At 44.9% G+C, this 20,258-nt stretch overlaps 1 protein-coding gene across 4 annotated transcripts in view; it reads right to left on the reverse strand.

Annotated features, from left to right (window-relative positions):
• The window catches only part of ZFAT (zinc finger and AT-hook domain containing), a 264,317-nt gene that overhangs the window by 99,917 nt on the left and 144,142 nt on the right, over nucleotides 1-20,258 (reverse strand). For all 4 annotated transcript variants that reach the window (XM_050940606.1, XM_050940605.1, XM_050940604.1 and 1 more), the window contains one exon: nucleotides 16,040-16,213. In XM_050940606.1, coding sequence (XP_050796563.1) covers nucleotides 16,040-16,213 — 174 coding nt within the window. The remainder of the gene's footprint in view (nucleotides 1-16,039; nucleotides 16,214-20,258) is intronic.

Consider the following 20,258-nt stretch of genomic DNA (forward strand, 5'->3'; position numbering starts at 1 on the left):
AAAGAGCAAAAGGCCTGGTATAACAGACATGCCAGAGAACGTTCCTTCAAGGTAGGAGACCAGGTTATGGTCTTGAAGGCGCAACAGGCCCATAAGATGGAAGCATCATGGGAAGGGCAATTCATGGTCCAAGAGCGCCTGGAAACTGTAAACTACCTCATAGCATTTCCCAATTCCTCACTAAAGCCTAAAGTGTACCATGTTAATTCTCTCAAGCCTTTCTATTCCAGAGACTTACAGGTTTGTCAGTTTACAGTCCAGGGAGATGATGCTGAGTGGCCTGACGGTGTCTACTATAACGGAAAAAAAGACGGTGGCGTGGAAGAAGTGAACCTCTCAACCACCCTGGAACGTCTGCAGTGGCGACAAATCAAGGAGCTGTGCACTAGCTTCGCCCCATTGTTCTCAGCCACCCCAGGACGGACTGAACGGGCATACCACTCCATTGATACAGGTAATGCTCACCCAATCAGAACCCCACCCTACCGGGTGTCTCCTCATGCCCAAGCTGCTATAGAACGGGAGATCCAAAACATGCTACAAATGGGTATAATCCGCCTATCTACCAGTGCATGGGCATCTCCAGTGGTTCTGGTACCCAAACCAGATGGGGAAATACGCTTTTGCGTGAACTACCGTAAGCTAAATGCGGTAACTCATCCGAACAACTATCCAGTGCCACGCACCGATTAGCTATTGGAGAAGTTGGAACGTGCCCAGTTCATCTCTACAATAGACTTAACCAAGGGGTACTGGCAAGTACCGCTAGATGAACCTGCCAAGGAGAGGTCAGCATTCGTCACCCATGCGGGGGTGTATGAATTCAATGTCCTTCCTTTCGGCCTTCGAAATGCACCCGCCACCTTCCAGAGGCTGGTAGATGGTCTACTAGCTGGACTGGGAGAATTTGCAGTTGCCTACCTCGATGATGTGGCCATTTTTTCAGATTCCTGGCCCGAACACCTACTACACCTGGAAAAGGTCTTTAAGCGCATCAGGCAGGCCGGACTAACTGTTAAGGCCAAAAAGTGTCAAATAGGCCAAAACAGAGTGACTTACCTGGGGCACCAGGTGGGTCGAGGAACCATAAACCCCCTGCAGGCCAAGGTGAATGCTATCCAAAAGTGGCCTGTCCCAAGGTCAAAGAAACAGGTCCAATCCTTCTTAGGCTTGGCCGGATACTACAGGCGATCTGTACCACACTACAGCCAAATCGCTGCCCCATTGACCGACCTGACCAAAAAGACCCAGCCAAATGCCGTTAAGTGAACTGATGAGTGTCAAAAGGCCTTTACCCAGCTTAAGGCGATGCTCATGTCTGACCCTGTGCTCAGGGCCCCGGACTTTGACAAGCCATTCCTAGTAACCACGGACGCATCTAAGCGTAGTATAGGAGCAGTGCTCATGCAGGAAGCAACAGATCACAACTTCCATCCTGTCGTGTTTCTCAGTAAAAAACTGTCTAAAAGGAAAAGTCACTGGTCAGTCAGTAAAAAGGAATGCTATGCCATTGTGTACGCCCTGAAAAAGCTACGCCCATATGTTTGGGGACGGCGGTTCCAACTACAAACTGACCATGCTGCACTAAAGTGGCTTCATACTGCCAAGGGGAACAACAAGAAACTTCTTCGTTAAAGTTTAGCTCTCCAAAATTTTAATTTTGAAATTCAACACATCACAGGAGCTTCTAACAAAGTTGCTGATGCACTCTCCCGTAAAAGTTTCCCAAAATTCAGTAGTTAAAAAGTCTTCTTAAAATGTAAAAGTCTGTTAGTTATATACTTAGTAGTATATGTAAAGGTGCATGTGTTGTAGTAATCTGTTTATTTTAAAGTTCTAGAAGGAAATCGCCGCCAGTGAGCTTCCCCACTGTCTGCAATTTGGGGGGCGTGTCATAAACAGATACCTAAGAGTTAATGTCTCTTTCACCTGAAGCACCTGACCAGAGAACCAATCAGAAAACCGGATTTTTTCAACTTTGGGTGGAGGGAATTTTGTGTCTGAGGTCTTTGTTTTCTGTCTGCCTGCTGTCTCTGAGCTTTGGAGAAGTAGTTTTACTTTCTAATCTTCTGTTTCTAAGTGTAAGGACAAAGAGATCAGATAGTAAGTTATATGGTTTCTTTTCTTTGGTATTTGCATGAATATAAGTGCTGGAGTGCTTTAATTTGTATTCTTTTTGAATAAGGCTGTTTATTCATATTTCTTTTAAGCAATTAACCCTGTATTTTGTCACCTTAATACAGAAAGACCATTTGTATGTATTTTTCTTTCTTTTTTATATAAAGCTTTCTTTTAAGACCTGTTGGAGTTTTTCTTTACTTCAGGAAAATTGAGTCTGCACTCACCAGGGAATTGGTGGGAGGAAGAAATCAGGGGGAGATCTGTGTGTGTTGGATTTGCTAGCCTGATTTGGCATTCCCTCTGGGTGAAGAGGAAAGTGCTTTTGTTTCCAGAACTGGAAACGGAGAGGGGGAGTCACTCTGTTTGGATTCACAGAGCTTGTGTCTGTGTAACTCTCCAGGAGCACCTGGAGGGGGGAAGGGAAAAAGGATTATTTCCCTTTGTTGTGAGACTCAAGGGATTTGGGTCTTGGGGTCCCCAGGGAAGGTTTTTCAGGGGGACCAGAGTGCCCCAAAACACTCTAATTTTTTGGGTGGTGGCAGCAAGTACCAGGTCCAAGCTGGTAACTAAGCTTGGAGGTTTTCATGCTAACCCCCATATTTTTGACGCTAAGGTCCAAATCTGGGATAAGGTTTATGATAGGGTCCCCTGGGAAGGTTTTGGGGGGACCAGAGGGTATCAGGCCCTAAAAATTCCTGATTGGTGTCAGCCTATCAGATCTAAGCCGGTAATTAAGCTTAGGGGAATTCATGCTAGTACCCATATGTTGGACGCTAAGGTCCAGAATTGGGAATTATACTTGACAACTTCTGAAAAGTTGCCAACCCCTGAGCTAGATTAATAAATTCATATAGAAAAGTCTATAACCAGATATACAAGAACTTCACCACACTGACCAGGTCATATAAAGTGTTCAAAAATTATTATATCTCAGTACTCTTTTAGATTATTATATAGCAGCTCCATGTTTGCCACAATCCTAATCCCAAACACCTTACGATCAAATAAAAGCAGCATATGAAGAAAGTAGAATGACAGACAATCAAACATATTTTATATATGCTTACCATTTAAGAAAAAAAATTGGCATTACATAAAAAATTTCAACATTCCTGTCTCTCAGCTGAACCATCATATATTCGCTGATTTCTTGCAGTTATTGAGCAGATGCTGGTTAACTGCACTAATCAGTATAGTATCTTGGTTCCAAATACAGGAAGTTTAATCTTCATTGGAAGTCTAGTAGGGCTATATTCTCTGCTTCAACCTCAGAAAGGATTTTAGATTCTGAGATTTTATTTACCCCTTCTCCATCTTGCCAGCCAGTGTCACAAGATCTTTTGAGAAAAGTCTAACATAAATAGCAAGTGTGTGGACTGGTTTCTAACAGAGACAAGATTTGAGTTCATCCTGATCTTCTGTGATAGAGAATTCCACAGGCATCCTTCATCTAAAATGATTCTGCTACGGCTCTGACATGTTTTGTAATTTCAAACAGACCATTGAGGTTGGCTCCTAAAAAGAACAGGAGTACTTGTGGCACCTTAGAGACTAACAAATTTATTTGAGCATATGCTTTCGTGGGCTACAGCCCACTTCTTCGGACACACAGAATGGAATATATATTGAGGAGATATATATACACATACAGAGAGCATGAAAAGGTGGGAGTTGTCTTATCAACTAAGAAAGGCCAATTAAGTAAGAAAAAACTTTTGAAGTGATAATCAAGATAGCCCAGTACAGACAGTTTGGTCCCGGTTTCCTTTGCCTGGGTGGGTGTGAAGGATTGGTATTGTATGGTCATGTAGCAAACCTCTAAACAAGTGGCTGTGGCCTTTCCTGATTTGGGATTTTCTTGTCTTATGGCTTCTCAAACCAATTGGAACAGAGATCAAGTAGGGAATAGAGAGTATGAATTTGTTATCTTTTTACTTTATAGATAGTTCCTGTCAGACATCGTATTCTTGGTTCTAGACAGATTTTGACTGCTGGGATATGCTGTTAGTAATATTGTAATTCCTGACACGGGATATATCTACTGTAGCCAATTTCTTGAATACTACATTACCGTTTTGTTTGGCTAGCAGTTCTTGTTTTCAATGGTGATGGGGACTTTTAGACAGTGTGGGGTAATCCAATGAGTTGCCAAGCATGAAAGTTACCTTCTCTGTTTAGATATCTTTCCTGTGACCTGTAAGTCAGATAGTCCCTTGTGCTGAAGGTGCTTTCTACCATCAGCCTAACAGACTGAAACTATGTTGTCAGTTTCAGATCCAGATTACTAAAATAAAAAAAACCAACCCATAGGCATAGAAGATGGACACACTAAGCCTACAGGGCCCAGCATTAGTAGTGGCCAGAGGAACTATACATGCCTGTAGCAATGTGGGACTCACCCTTGCCGCACCTCCTGCTGGTCTTTTCCAGGAATTAGCTCGTCCAGCCTCTGGAGAGCCCTCTGCAGGCTGGTGTCCTGCTGCCACTTGGCCCCCATGTCCTTCCCAGACCTGGTGCCCCGTTATCAAGAGTGCTTCCCCCTGGCCATACACTCCTCAGTCTCAGGGTCTCCCCTTCCCAGGGAACCCCCACTCACTATCCCCACCTTGCCTCAGTATAAGGCTACTGCCAGTCATCACCTAGCTTACTCGTCACCACTAAGGTTGGGTTTGGACCTGCTGCCTTTGCCTACCCCACGGCTGCCCTCTGCAACCCCCAGTACTCGTTGGCCTTGTGCTAGGCAGCAGTCTTGGGATTTCCAGGCTGGAGCCTCCCTGGCTCCTCTGCCTTTCCCCAGTCCTGCTCCACTCAGGTACTGTGCTCAGGTCCCTGCAGCCAGGTCCCTCCCTCTCAGAAGCTAGAGGGAGTCTCTCTCTGGCTTCTGGCCCCAGCCTTCTTATAGGACCAGCTGTGGCCTGATTGGGGCGTGGCACCAGCTGTGGCTGCTTCCCTCAATCAACCTAGCTTTTCCTTCTCTGCCACAGCCCTCTCCCCGGGCTGTTTTATGCCTTTTAAGGCAGGAGCGGGTGACCAACTCGCTACAATGCCACTTCATACTGGAGGGGAAAATGAAATTAACAGAAAATAGAACACTGAGAATTTGACCCTGTATTTACCCAGCAGTGGCCATTAACACATTCGTACACACTATCAAAGAAAAACACCAGTCAGTCACGTTTAAGAGTAAATGCTTTTAACTGAAAGCATAACTGTGTATGGTCAGTGCAATTTCTAGTGGAGATATGTTAATAACAACAAATGCCTACTAGTCAGTTTAATCAGAGGTCAAGGACTGATTAACCTTCCCTCTCACCTCTGGGAGTATGGGGTCCCTCCAACTAACAAATAAGGTCCTTCAGTGCCATGGGAAGAGGTGTTTGCAATGCTGCTGCTCAAGCTATACTTATTCTGCGGGTTAATATAAGCTTTCAAGTTTCTAAGGCTGTCAATCCATTACCTTTCCTGAGCTTTAAATTCATTCTATGAAAGAAAAAATAATCAAACCTTGTCTAGCTGTCCTTGTTGGAAAATTAGAATCCCCCTGATTGGTTTGAAAATCCTTCTAGAAGATCAGTTTAGCTATAATCTACAGTACACACAATATAAAGCAGAGTCCCTGAACCTGACCTAAGTAGTGCACAATAAAAGTTTATTGAACAGCTGCTAGTACAACCATTTGGAAAGCATCTTGCATAAGAAAAAGGAGACATGCTGTCTGAGGCCTGGTCTACACTAAAAGGTTAGGTTGACCCAGCTACATCACTCAGGGGTGTGAAAAATCCACATCCCTGAGCAATGTATTAAGCCAACTTAACCTTAGTGTAGACAGTGCTAGGTCTATGGAAGAATTCTTCCATCTCTCAGGGAGGTGCAATTACATATGTTGACAGGAGAACCCCCCGCACTACTGTAGTGGTATGCACAGTAAGGCATTACAGTGATGCAGCTGCAGAGCTACAGCTGTGCCACTGTAGCGTTTCAAGTGTAGAAAAACCCTGAGTATGATCACTTTCTCAAAATTATAGGTGAAACCCTACTAATTCTTGAGTTTCCGTTTTTCTAATTAATAGAAAGCTTATGTGGCATCTTCAACAAGGATTTTATAACACTCCACATTAAAGAAAAAGGGGTATCTATACAAAGTTCTCAGCTTAGATGACAGGTGGCTATAGAGTGCTAATGCTTGATGAAAATGCTGCAGTGACAGCATTTAAACAGTCTTGAACTTGACATGATCTAGTTCAGTGTTTCTCAACCTGGGGGCACTCAGAGGTGTTCCAGGGGGTTCATCAAACTCATCTAGATCAGTGTTTCTCAACCTGGGGGTTGCAGCTCCCAGTGGGGTCATGGGACAGGTGTGTGGGGGCGGGGGGGTGGCAAGTGCAGGGCTGGCATTAGAGGATGGCAAGTAGGGCAAATGCTTGAGGTTCCATGCTATAGGGGCCCAGTGAATCTACGTTACATGCTTCAGCCCCGCTGTCTGGGGCTCTGGCTTTCGACAAGGCTCACAAGTGAAAAATAGGCTCAAATTATGAAATGTAAGAACAATATCTACATTCCAATCAATTTATTGTTTACTTTCTCATTTTTGCCAAATAATTAAACAACTTTTCAGTAACAGCAGCAAAGAATCCTGTGGCACCTTATAGACTAACAGATGTTTTGGAGCATGAGCTTTCGTGGGTGAATACCCACTTCCTCAGATGCATGTAATGGAAATATCCAGGGGCAGGTATATATATGTGTGCTAGCAAGCAAGCTAGAGATAACGAGGTCAGTTCAATCAGGGAGGATGGGGCCCTGTTCTAGCAGTTGAGGTGTGAAAACCAAGAGAGGAGAAACTGGTTCTGTAATTGGCAAGCCATTCACAGTCTTTGTTCAATCCTGAGCTGATGGTGTCAAATTTGCAGATGAACTGAAGCTCAGCAGTTTCTCTTTGAAGTCTGGTCCTGAAGTTTTTTTGCTGCAGGATGGCCACCTTAAGGTCTGCTATAGTGTGGCCAGGGAGGTTGAAGTGCTCTCCTACAGGTTTTTGTATATTGCCATTCCTAATGTCTGATTTGTGTCCATTTATCCTTTTCCGTAGAGACTGTCCAGTTTGGCCGATGTACATAGCAGAGGGGCATTGCTGGCATATGATGGCGTATATTACATTGGTGGATGTGCAGGTGAATGAACCAGTGATGGTGTGGCTGATCTGGTTAGGTCCTGTGATGGTGTCGCTGGTGTAGATATGTGGGCAGAGTTGGCATCGAGGTTTGTTGCATGGATTGGTTCCTGAGCAAGAGTTATTATGGTGTGGTGTGCAGTTCCTGGTGAGAATATGTTTCAGGTTGGCAGGTTGTCTGTGGGCAAGGATTGGCCTGCCACCCAAGGCCTGTGAAAGTGTGGGATCATTGTCCAGGATGGGTTGTAGATCCTTGATGATGCGTTGGAGGGGTTTTAGCTGGGGGCTGTATGTGATGGCCAGTGGAGTCCTGTTGGTTTCTCTCTTGGGTTTGTCTTGCAGTAGGAGGCTTCTGGGTATACGTCTGGCTCTGTTGATCTGTTTCCTTATTTCCTCGTGCGGGTATTGTAGTTTTGAGAATGCTTGGTGGAGATTTTGTAGGTGTTGGTCTCTGTCTGAGGGGTTAGAGCAGATGCGGTTGTACCTCAGTGCTTGGCTGTAGACAATGGATCGTGTGATGTGCCCGGGGTGGAAGCTGGAGGCATGAAGGTAGGCATGGCGGTTGGTGGGTTTTCGATATAGGGTGGTGTTAATGTGACCATCACTTATTTGCACCGTGGTGTCAAGAAAGTGGACCTCCCGTGTAGATTGATCCAGGCTGAGGTTGATGGTGGGGTGGAAGCTGTTGAAATCATGGTGGAATTTTTCAAGAGTCTCCTTCCCATGGGTCCAGATGATGAAGATGTCATCAATGTAGCGTAGATAGAGAAGGGGTGTGAGTGGACGAGAGCTGAGGAAGCGTTGTTCCAAGTCGGCCATGAAGATATTGGCATATTGTGGGGCCATGCGGGTGCCCATAGCAGTGCCACTGATCTGGAGATATAGATTGTCATCAAATTTGAAATAGTTGTGTGTAAGTATAAAGGCACAGAGCTCAGCAGCCAGTTGTGCTGTGGCATCATCAGGGATAGTGTTCCTGACAGCTTGTATTCCATCTGTGTGTGGGATGTTTGTGTAGAGAGCCTCTACATCCATGGTGGCTAGGATGGTGTTTTCTGGGAGGTCACCAATGCATTGTAGTTTCCTCAGGAAATCAGTGGTGTCGCGGAGATAGCTGGGAGTGCTGGTGGCATAGGGTCTGAGCAGAGAGTCCATATATCCAGATAGTCCTTCAGTGAGAGTGCCAATGCCCGAGATGATGGGGCGTCCAGGATTTCCGGGTTTGTGGATCTTGGGTAGTAGATAGAATAACCCTGGTCGGGGCTCTAGGGGTATGTTGATTTCTTCTGGTGTTAGTGTAGGGAGTGTCCTGAGTAGATGCTGTAGTTTCTTAGTGTATTCCTCAGTGGGATCTGAGGGAAGTGGCCTGTAGAATTTGGTATTGGAGAGTTGTCTGGCTGCCTCCTTTTGATAGTCAGACCTGTTCATGATGACAATGGCACCTCCTTTATCAGCCTCTTTGATGATAATGTCAGGGTGGTTTCTGAGGCTGTGGATGGCATTGCGTTCTGCACGACTTAGGTTGTGAGGCAAGCGATGTTGTTGTTCCACGATTTCTGCCTGTGCACGCCGGCGGAAGCATTCAATGTATAGGTCCAGGCTGTCATTTCGACCCTCAGGAGGAGTCCATGTGGAGTTCTGTTAGTCTATAAGGTGCCACAGGATTCTTTGCTGCTTTTACAGATCCAGACTAACACGGCTACCCTCTGATACTTGACACCATGCAAGGCACTGCATTTAGCCGTATAGAATGGAAATCCATCAACCTCATGAAGAAACTTGCACAAATACAGACAGATATCATCTTCCTTTCCAAATGCAAACGGATGGACATCATACCAAATGGACTAAAGGTAAAAAATCCACTGTTATCTACATACTACACAGACCACAGTGAGAGATTATGTCATACTCTATCAAAAAAACTGAGGAACCACCTGATCAGCATCCTATACAGCAAACAGGAAAACATCAAAAAAGAGCTCTCCAACGTGGAGACTCTCATTAATAACCAAACTTCTATACAAACGGACTTCACTAGAATAAGACAGGAGATCTACATTACTCACTTCACCTCTCTTCAAAGGAAAAAGGACTGTAAGCTGTCTAAACTCCTACCTGCCACATGGGGCCACAACAGTGGTACCCCTAACCCACCCAGCAATATCGTCAATCTATCCAACTACACACTCAGCCCAGAAGAAAAGTCTGTCCTATCTCGGGGACTCTCTTTCTGCCCTGCCACCCCCACCAACATGATACAGTTCTGTGGCGATCTGGAAGCCTACTTTCGCCGTCTCCGACTCAAAGAATACTTCCAGGACAACACTGAACAGTGCACTGATACACGGGTGCCCTCCCACCAACAGCACAAGAAAAAGAACTCCACATGGACTCCTCCTGAGGGTCGAAATGACAGCCTGGACCTATACATTGAATGCTTCCGCCGGCGTGCACAGGCAGAAATCGTGGAACAACAACATCGCTTGCCTCACAACCTAAGTCGTGCAGAACGCAATGCCATCCACAGCCTCAGAAACCACCCTGACATTATCATCAAAGAGGCTGATAAAGGAGGTGCCATTGTCATCATGAACAGGTCTGACTATCAAAAGGAGGCAGCCAGACAACTCTCCAATACCAAATTCTACAGGCCACTTCCCTCAGATCCCACTGAGGAATACACTAAGAAACTACAGCATCTACTCAGGACACTCCCTACACTAACACCAGAAGAAATCAACATACCCCTAGAGCCCCGACCAGGGTTATTCTATCTACTACCCAAGATCCACAAACCCGGAAATCCTGGACGCCCCATCATCTCGGGCATTGGCACTCTCACTGAAGGACTATCTGGATATATGGACTCTCTGCTCAGACCCTATGCCACCAGCACTCCCAGCTATCTCCGCGACACCACTGATTTCCTGAGGAAACTACAATGCATTGGTGACCTCCCAGAAAACACCATCCTAGCCACCATGGATGTAGAGGCTCTCTACACAAACATCCCACACACAGATGGAATACAAGCTGTCAGGAACACTATCCCTGATGATGCCACAGCACAACTGGCTGCTGAGCTCTGTGCCTTTATACTTACACACAACTATTTCAAATTTGATGACAATATATATCTCCAGATCAGTGGCACTGCTATGGGCACCCGCATGGCCCCACAATATGCCAATATCTTCATGGCCGACTTGGAACAACGCTTCCTCAGCTCTCGTCCACTCACACCCCTTCTCTATCTACGCTACATTGATGACATCTTCATCATCTGGACCCATGGGAAGGAGACTCTGGAAAAATTCCACCATGATTTCAACAGCTTCCACCCCACCATCAACCTCAGCCTGGATCAATCTACACGGGAGGTCCACTTTCTTGACACCACGGTGCAAATAAGTGATGGTCACATTAACACCACCCTATATCGAAAACCCACCAACCGCCATGCCTACCTTCATGCCTCCAGCTTCCACCCCGGGCACATCACACGATCCATTGTCTACAGCCAAGCACTGAGGTACAACCGCATCTGCTCTAACCCCTCAGACAGAGACCAACACCTACAAAATCTCCACCAAGCATTCTCAAAACTACAATACCCGCACGAGGAAATAAGGAAACAGATCAACAGAGCCAGACGTATACCCAGAAGCCTCCTACTGCAAGACAAACCCAAGAGAGAAACCAACAGGACTCCACTGGCCATCACATACAGCCCCCAGCTAATTTCCATTACATGCATCTGAGGAAGTGGGTATTCACCCACGAAAGCTCATGCTCCAAAACATCTGTTAGTCTATAAGGTGCCACAGGATTCTTTGCTGCTTTTACAGATCCAGACTAACATGGCTACCCTCTGATACTTTTCAGTAACAGTGTGCTGTGATTCAAAATAAGACATAAAAAGACAAAGTAAGCAAGCAGTTTTTAAGTGAGCTGAAACTTAGGGTACGCAAGACAAATCTGACTCCTGAAAGGGTACAGTAGTCTGGAAAGGTTGAGAACCACTGATTTAGTATAATCAGAGGGAAAAAATATTTTTCTTTATTCTTCAGCAACAGTCTGCAGCAATAAACTAACTTTCTACTAAAGAAAGATCGCCAGGAAATGAAAGGAAAGGTGTTAAAAGCCATCTTTATGATAAGTGTACACATAAAAGAATTTATGAGAAAAGGAATGACCTAAGAATTTTCAGAGACATCAAAATAGCTCAAAACGGTAGATGAATGACCAATATTACTCCTGGGGGGATTCTCCTCTGATGCAGGGGCGCAGAATTCATAGGGCCGGCATTTTAATGTGTCCCCCACGCAACAAAATACCAAAAACCTGTCAGGGGACACGTGCATCTTCCCCAGCAGCACATCTGTTCCAACGTGCCTAGAGCAGCCTCAGAGATGGGAGAGGGTAGCTAGGCATGTGTGCCTGTGTGACATGGGGGTCTGGACTGAGCATACGTGCGTGCCAGTGACTTACTTCTGGGGGGATCCTGCAGGACTGCATGGCCGCAGCAAAAAATGCCCCTGCACCATACACATTTCCCACTTTTCCCTGCAGAAAACAGCAGGGAAGCTGCGCGGGGGTGGCATGTGTGCAGTTTCTTAGGGGGGATTGCCCCCCAAGCAGAAGCAAGGCATGGGAGGGCACACAGGGTTAACAAGCCACTGCCCCCTCCCTCCTGCAAAGGCAGAGCTGCCCAGCTAGGGGGCTGACTCTGCAGCTGAACGTTGGGTCGTAGTGCCAGTTGTGCTCCCCCTTCTGTGTTCTGGCAGCTTTCCTATTTTCTGTGGAACAGTGAGTGCCTGCAGTGGGACTGGGTAAGGGGGGTGGGGGAAATGAGGGAAGAGGGTGGGGGGGAGAGGCAGTGGGATGGGAATGTGGGAGCGGGGGGAGGAGGGTGGCGAAGAAAAGGGGATAGAGGAATCACGGGGGGAAGCAGGATCTCAGCATGCAGCGTCCCCTCAACAGCAGCTGGGGATCACCATTAAGCAGGCCCATCGAACTCTCACCCTGACAAACCCTACCTCCCTATACCTGGACCAATCTGACAAGCCCCCCCACACCCAGACCCCCACTCCACTGAGCCCTAATCAGTTGCACCTGGACCCCCACCCCATCAAGCCACACACCCCCAGCACCCGGACCCGCCGCAAGCTCCCACACCCAGATGCCCCTGCCAAGCCCTGTCTCCCTACACCCAGATCCCCCGCTGAACCCAACCACCATCATCCGGATCCCCTGCAGAGTCCCATTGCCCCTGCACTCGGAACCGCCCAAAGAGCCTCCGTGCATCCAGATCTCCCACTGAGCTGTTCACACCCAGACTGCCCCACAGAGAAACCTATCACCCCACATCTGGATCCTGCCACATTAAGCCCCTCCACACTTGGATCCTGCTGGGCTGAGCCTGCCTACCCACACCTGGTGCACCTGGGTGTTTCTGGGGCAGACCCAGTTCTTGTACTGCGTCAGGGTCAGGTGCAGGCTCACTGCTGAGTCCCTGTACTGGGAAAAGTGAGGGCTTCAGGGTGATCTCCCACCTCAGTGCAGCTAGTGGCCTCTGCTCCCCACTGCCATGCTGGAGCCACATTTATTTATTGACAAATAACATTTGCAGAATTTTGCAGAATTTTAAAATATTGTGCGCATAATTTTTTTGGCACATAATTCCCTCAGGAGTAAAATATAGCAGGAAAGACTATGAATGTAATGCACTGTAAGAAAAATAAAGTCAAAATTCCTGTGAATGTAACAGCTGTAATACTTTTCTAATATCTGCCAAAACTCCCAAATGCTGACAGTTAGAGTCATAGAAGCATAGAACATCAGGGTTGGAAGGGACCTCAGGAGGTCATTTAGTCCAACCCCCTGCTCAAAGCAGGACCAATCTCCAGACAGATTTTTGCCCCAGTTCCCTAAATGGCCCCCTCAAAGACTGAACTCACAACCCAATGCTCAAGCCACTGAGCTATCCCTCCCCGCAACCCGGTGCTGACAGCGATTTCTAAGTTGAAGCCTCACTCGTGATCTCAGGATAGAACTCTCAAATGTTTGAGACACATTTGAGAGTTCTATCATGAGATCACGAGTGAGGCATAATAATGAGTGCGGATCATGAGCGAGGATAATAATAAAAAATTGCCTCCAATGGCATTGATTCTATTTTTATTACATATATTATAGCTGGGAACTTCTATGCTAAATGCTAATTCTCATTCATGTAAATGATGCCTTCAAATCTCTCTTAAGAATAATATATTACCATAACTCCTTTCAATTTATTGAGCTCTTTCTACTTACGGGATATTATACACAAACATCTCGGGTAAGTTGAAGCAAGTTATGTTAAAATTTTATGGATCATTCAAAGGACTATTTATGTTTGCCTTTTTATTTACTGTAAAATGTTGGCATTAAAGTTCATCAAACAAAAATAAAACGGTCAGTCACTCTTGCTTTTCTTACTTACCTCTTCCCTTTTTTGTCCCTCTTTCCGTTCCTTCTACATTGAGTATCATTGCTTTCATCTTTTTAAGTACACTTTCTTTTCCTTTCACTTCTCTTTACTGCTGCACTCCTACTAATTTTTTCATACTTAAAATACTGCCAACTGCAAACCTTAAAAAATCAGTAGTCAGACCTCAAAATACAAATTTGGCTTAAAAATAACGAAATATGAGGTTTGTTTTATTTGCCTCTGGCTTCTGAGCCCTTAGGGTATATTTGTGTCACCTTTTCAGGGTTTTCTCTGCAAACACAAAGCCTAAAAATTACTTTAAAAAACAAAAAAAAACAAAAGAAACCAAAAAAAACCACCACCAGCCCTTCTCCCCCCAAAATTCTCACAAACAATCACTTCACTATAGAAGCTGGGTCATGAAGAAAAATGACAAATATGTTGATACTTGCAATAAAATCATAATTCAGCAACACTACTTTCCCTTCCTAGTCTTCCTTATCCCTAGATTCTCGCTCTCCCATATATCCTATACTCTCATACACCCCGAAGCATGTACACAGTACCACATATGCACACAATCCTAATATTCATATCTAGGGCCCTACCAAATTCACGGCCATGAAAAATGCTTCACGGAACGTGAAATCTTGTCTCTTGCCATAAAATCTGGTCTTTTGTGTGCTTTTACCCTATACTACATAGATTTCATGGGGGAGACCAGGGTTTCTCAAATAGGGGGTCCTGATCCAAAAATGGAGTTGAAGGGGGGTTTATTTTAGGGGGGCTGCAGTATTGCCACCCTTACTTCTGCACTGCCTTCAGAGCTGGGCAGCCAGAGAGCGGCGGCTGCTGACTGAGGGTCCAGCTCTGTTGGCAGCAGTGCAGAAGAAGCTCTCCAGCTGCCCAGCTCTGAAGGTAGCACCGCCACCAGCAGCAGTGCAGAAGTAAGGGTACCAATACCATACCATGCGACCCTTACTTCCGTGCTGCTGCCTTCAGAGCTGGGTGGCCAGAGTTTGGTGGCTGCTGATTGATGGCCCAGCTCTGCACACAGCAGCACTAAAGAAAGAGTGGCAATATCATACCGTGCCATCCTTCTGGTCTGCCGCTGCCACCGCTCTGCCAGCTGCCCAGCTCTGAAGGTAGCACTGTCACAAGCAGCAATGCAGAAGTCAGGGTGGCAATACCACGACCATTCCCCCCCGCAACTCCTTGTTGGATCAGGACCCTTACAATTACACCATGAAATTTCAGATTTAAATAGCTGAAATCATGAAATTTAAGATTTTTAAAATCCTATGACCGTGAAATAGACCAAAATGGACTGCAAATTTGGTAGGGTACTATTCATATCCATTCCCACACTTGCACAGCTGTACAAATTTCTAACTAGTAGTCCATTCCCACTGTCATTGCAATGGCTAGAGGATGGGCATTTCATGAAGATGTTACCTGATCCCCACAGATCTGTGAGGATAGACAGGTGTTGGCTATCACACTGCCCTTACAGACTAGCCTTGTAACCCACTGAAAACGGCCCAAACAAATAAACAAATGCCTATGCTTGGTTGTACGGAGTCAATAATTAACATTTGTAAAGAAGTCTGAAATCCTGTGATGAAAAGATTACTATAAAACTGCAAAGTACTTTGCACACAGCCATAAAATACTCAATTAAATATCAATTCAAGTACTTGATTTACAGAAACATACTTGTTCTTGCACTCCTAATTTGTACACTCATATACTGCATGTGTACACTATCTGTATGCATAAATGTCCAATTAGATACCTAACTAATCATTTGTGCTTGCAAATACCTGATTTGCACTCACATTTAAGGTAGCTAGCTGTACACATAAATCAGGTCCTAAAAATATGATGCCGTTATTAAAGGAAAAAAGAATGATTTTCTACTCTTCTATTGATTTATCATTCATATCTTCAGCTCCTTCTTTAATATCCTTTACATACTTTTATTACTCTATATAAACTCAGTTATTTTTCCTAAGTCCTCAAACTCCTTTTCATACCTTTACATCAGACCTTTAAAGAAAGATGAGGACAGCTTTGAATGTTATGTAACTGCCAGAAGAAGAGAGAGCCTTTGTAAGGAGATGACCAAAGGATGCTAAATATTGCTGATTTTCAGATCACAAATATTCTGAACATTTATTAATCTTATTCCAATTACTTTATTTATATTTTGTGAGCATTAAGTAATACCCGTGAACTAAGAACAATCTGATTATATAGTGAATAATTATGGTTACCTGGAATAGCTTCATGTGCTGTCAAAACCACACTTATAATAGGATTTTTAGCTCCTGAAATCTGGTCGCCTTCCTTTGTGGATAGAGTTTTCTCAGTTTTCTGAATCCGTGGCCTCTTCGGAGTTTTTTCTCGCTCATCTTCCTTCCTGTCAAGGTCAACGTCAGAATCATTACCTAAAGAGCAAACATCAAAAAGAACATAACTATATACAAGTGAAATGTTGTTATATATTTACACCCTGGAAAGAATTGGGAGATACTTAATGTAACTATATGTATTAAGGAAAGTAGATTTAAAAATAAAAGGTGGGATTTTCAAAAGCACATGAGTGATTTAGGAGCATAAGTCCCTCTTAGAGTTATGTGTATTCTTAAATCACACAGGCACTTTTGAAAATCCCACCAAAAGGTTTGTGAAACTTGATGACTTTGTGAGCTAGCGAACAGGGGACCGCAAACAGGGGCGTTTGAGAGAGGGTGAAGGAGATCCCCCTGCTGAACAAACAAGGTGCAAGTACTAACCTTGGGGTGAGTGACTTTGTTTGACTCTTTGTGTTTTTCTTTTTCTATCAGGTTATTTAAGTTACAGGGTCAACTGGGATTGTGTGTTTGAGGACTGTTGGAGCCTTTGTTCTCTTGATCAACCTCAATCAGCCTTGTGATCACCCTCCCCCTGTGTGATTAACGAGGGGGTAGGGCTGACCTAGGAGGGAAGGCCTTAAAAGCAACAGGTTTCAGCATGGTAGCCGTGTTAATCTCTAATAGCAAAACAATGAGGAGCACTTGTGGCACCTTAGAGACTAACACATTTACTTGGGCATAAGCTTTCGTGGGCTAAAACTCACTTCATCAAATGCATGGAGCTGAAAAAAACAGTAGGCAGGTATATACACACAGTACATGAAAAGATGCCTTACTAAGTGGAGGGTCAATGCTAATGAGACAATTGAAAAAGTGGAGTTGGCTATTCTCAGCAATAGAATACCAAGGGAGGAAAAATCACTTTTGCATTGGTAATGAGGCCAAAGTAAACAGGGTGGCCCATTTCAAACAATTGACAAGAAGGTGTGAGTAACAATAGGGTGAAATTAGTTTTTTGTAGTGACCCATCCACTCCCTGTCTCTATGCAAAAGAATAAATGGACACAAATCAGACATCAAGAATTGTAACATTCAAAAACCAGTCGGAGAACACTTCAGTCTCCCTGAACACTCAACAACAGACTTAAAAGTGGCAATTATTCAACAAAAAAACCTTCAAAAACAGATTCCAACGAGAAACTGCAGAACTGGAATTAATTTGAAAACTGGCCACCATCAAATTAGGCCTGAATAAAGACTGGTAGTCAATTGTTTGAAATGGGCCACCCTGTTTACTTTGGCCTTATTATCACTACGACAGTGATTTTTCCTCCTTTGGTATTCTACTGTTGAGGATAGTCCACTTCCACTTTAATTGAATTGTCTCATTAGCACTGACCTCCCCACACTTGGTAAGGCAACTCCCATCTTCTCATATACTGTGTATATATACCTGCCTACTGTTTTTTTCCCACTCCATGCATCTGATGAACTGGGTTTTAGCCCACAAAAGCTTATGCCCAAATATATTTGTTAGTTTCTAAGGTTCCACAAGTACTCCTCGTTGTTAAATGCCAGAGGCTAAGCAACCAAGAGGAGCCAGTGAACAGGGAACCGTAAATAGAAGAGTTTGAGGGAGGGAGTTTGTGAGAGAGAGACATAATAGAATTGCTATGGTTAGGAAGGGCAGCATGGCCAGTGCCAGTGCTGCTCCTGTCTCCTCCACCTGCGCCTGCATCCAGACAGAGAACCTAACCATGGATGCCTCTACGCAGATCCTGGTGTAGATTTGCAGAGACTGTGGCCTGCATTTTCCACTCTCAGAAAGCCAGGCTGGGGGGACCATCCAGTGTGAGAGGTGCCTACTGGTGGAATCTCTCAGGAAGCAGGTGGGAGAGCTACAGGAGGAGGTGGCAAGGCTGAGGAGCATCTGTGCGCATGAGGAATTCATTGACAGTATTCATCTAAAGACTTCCAAGGCTGAGGACACTAACAAGGTAGAGAAGACAACTCTCATGCCACTGGGAGAGGAGGATATGGCTCTCGTACAGAGAGGACACTGGCTGCTGTTTACTTCTGACAGCAGGCAGTGTTCCACCCCTATTCCCAACCCACCTACCATGGTGATGGAGAACCGTTAGGCTGCCCCAGCAACTAGTGATGAGGAATCACTCCCAAAGGTGAAGAGGAGAAGCCATGTATCCCCAATGCTGGAAGGATCACAGCCACCACTCCCAGGAGGAAACACAGGGTCGTGGTGGTTGGAGACTCTCTTCTGAGGGGGACGGAGGCACCCATCTCTCACCCTGATATTGCATCCCAGGAGGTATGCTGCCTGCCAGAGACTCGTATCCGAGACGTTACGGAGGGATTGTTGAGGATCATCCAACCCTCTGACTACTATCCCATGCTACTCATCCATGCAGGCACTAATGATACTGCGAGGTATGACCCTCAGCAGATCAGAAGTGACTACAGGGCTCTGGGAGTAAGGGTGAGGGAGTTGGGTGTGCAGGTGGTGTTCTCTTCAGTTCTTCCAGTCAAGGGTAGGGGCCTCGGCAGAGACAGATGCATCCTGGAGGAGAATGCCTGGCTGTGAGGATGGCGTCGCCAGGAGGGCTTCGGCTTCCTTGACCACAGGATGCTGTTTCAGGAAGAAGGACTGTTAAACAGAGATGGAGACCACCTATTGAGGAAGGGGAAGAGCATATTTGGCTACAGACTGGCTAACCAACAAGGAGGGCTTTACACTAGGTTCGACAGAGGCACGTGACCAAAGCCCACAGCTAAGTCAAAAACATGGAGACCTAGGAGAAGGGTCGGAATCTGGGGGAGCATGGACTATTTTAGCAGAAATAATGGAAGGACAACACAGAACTGGGGAGGCGGGGAGGGGAGAGAATCAAATCAGTATCTTAGATGTCTGTAAACTAATGCGCGAAGTATGGAGAATAAGCAGGAAGAACTTAAAATGCTAGTAAACAAACACAACTATGACATAATTGGCATCATGGAGACTTGGTGGAATAATACGCATGACTGAAATATTTGTACAGAAGGGTACATCTTGCTCAGGAAGGGCAGGCAGGAGAAAAAGGGAGGAGGTGTTACCTTTTATATTAAAGATATATACACTTGGACTGAGGTTGAAATAGACTTTTTGAAAAAGTCTCTGGGTTGGGATAAAATGGGTAAAAAACAAGGGTGGTGTCATGGTAGGGGATCTACTACAGACCACCAAACCAGGAAGAAGAGGTTAGTTAAACAACTAACAAAATCACCCAATGGGGGATTTTAACTACTCAGACATTTACCCTGACATCTGTTGGGAAAAATAAAACAGCAGGGCATAGAGTATGCAACAAGTTCTTGGAATGTATTGGAGACAATTTTTTATTTCAGAAAGTGAAGAAAGCTACTAGGGGAGAGGCTGTTCCAGATTTGATTTGACAAATAGGGAGGAACTGATTGAGAATTTGAAAGTGGAAGGCAACTTGGGGGAAAGTGATCATGAAATGGTAAGAGTTCACGTTTCTAAGGAATGGTAGGAGGGAGAACAGCGCAGAAAAGACAATGGATTTCAAGAAGGCAGACTTTAGCAAACTCAGGAGTTGGTAGGTAAAATCCCATGCGAGCAAGTTTAAGGGGAAAACCAGTTGAAGCCAATTGGCCCTTTTTCAAAGAGATTATTTTCAAAGAGAGAGCAAACTATCCCACTGCGTAGGAAAGATGGGAAGTATGGCTAGAGACGACCCTGGCTTAATTAGGAGATCTTCAATGATGTACAACTCAAAAAATAATAATAAATAATAATAATAATAAAAAGGAGTCCTACAAACAGTGGAAACTCGGTCAAATTACATAGGATGAATATAAACAAATAACACAAGTATGTAGGGACAAAATTAGAAAGGCTAAGGCACAAAACGAGATCAAACTAGCTAGGAACATAAGGGGTAACAAGAAAACATTCTATAAATACATTAGAAGCAAGAGGAAGACCAAGGACAGAGTAGGCCCATTACTCAATGAAGGGGAAAAGACAATAAAAGAAAATGTGGAAATGAGAGAGGTGCTTAATGAATTCTGTTGCAGTTTTCACAAAGAATACTCATGCTTCTCTGGCAATTCAGGATAC

This window comes from Gopherus flavomarginatus, chromosome 2 (assembly GCF_025201925.1).
Source record: "Gopherus flavomarginatus isolate rGopFla2 chromosome 2, rGopFla2.mat.asm, whole genome shotgun sequence".
NCBI classification, from domain to species: Eukaryota; Metazoa; Chordata; order Testudines; family Testudinidae; genus Gopherus; species Gopherus flavomarginatus.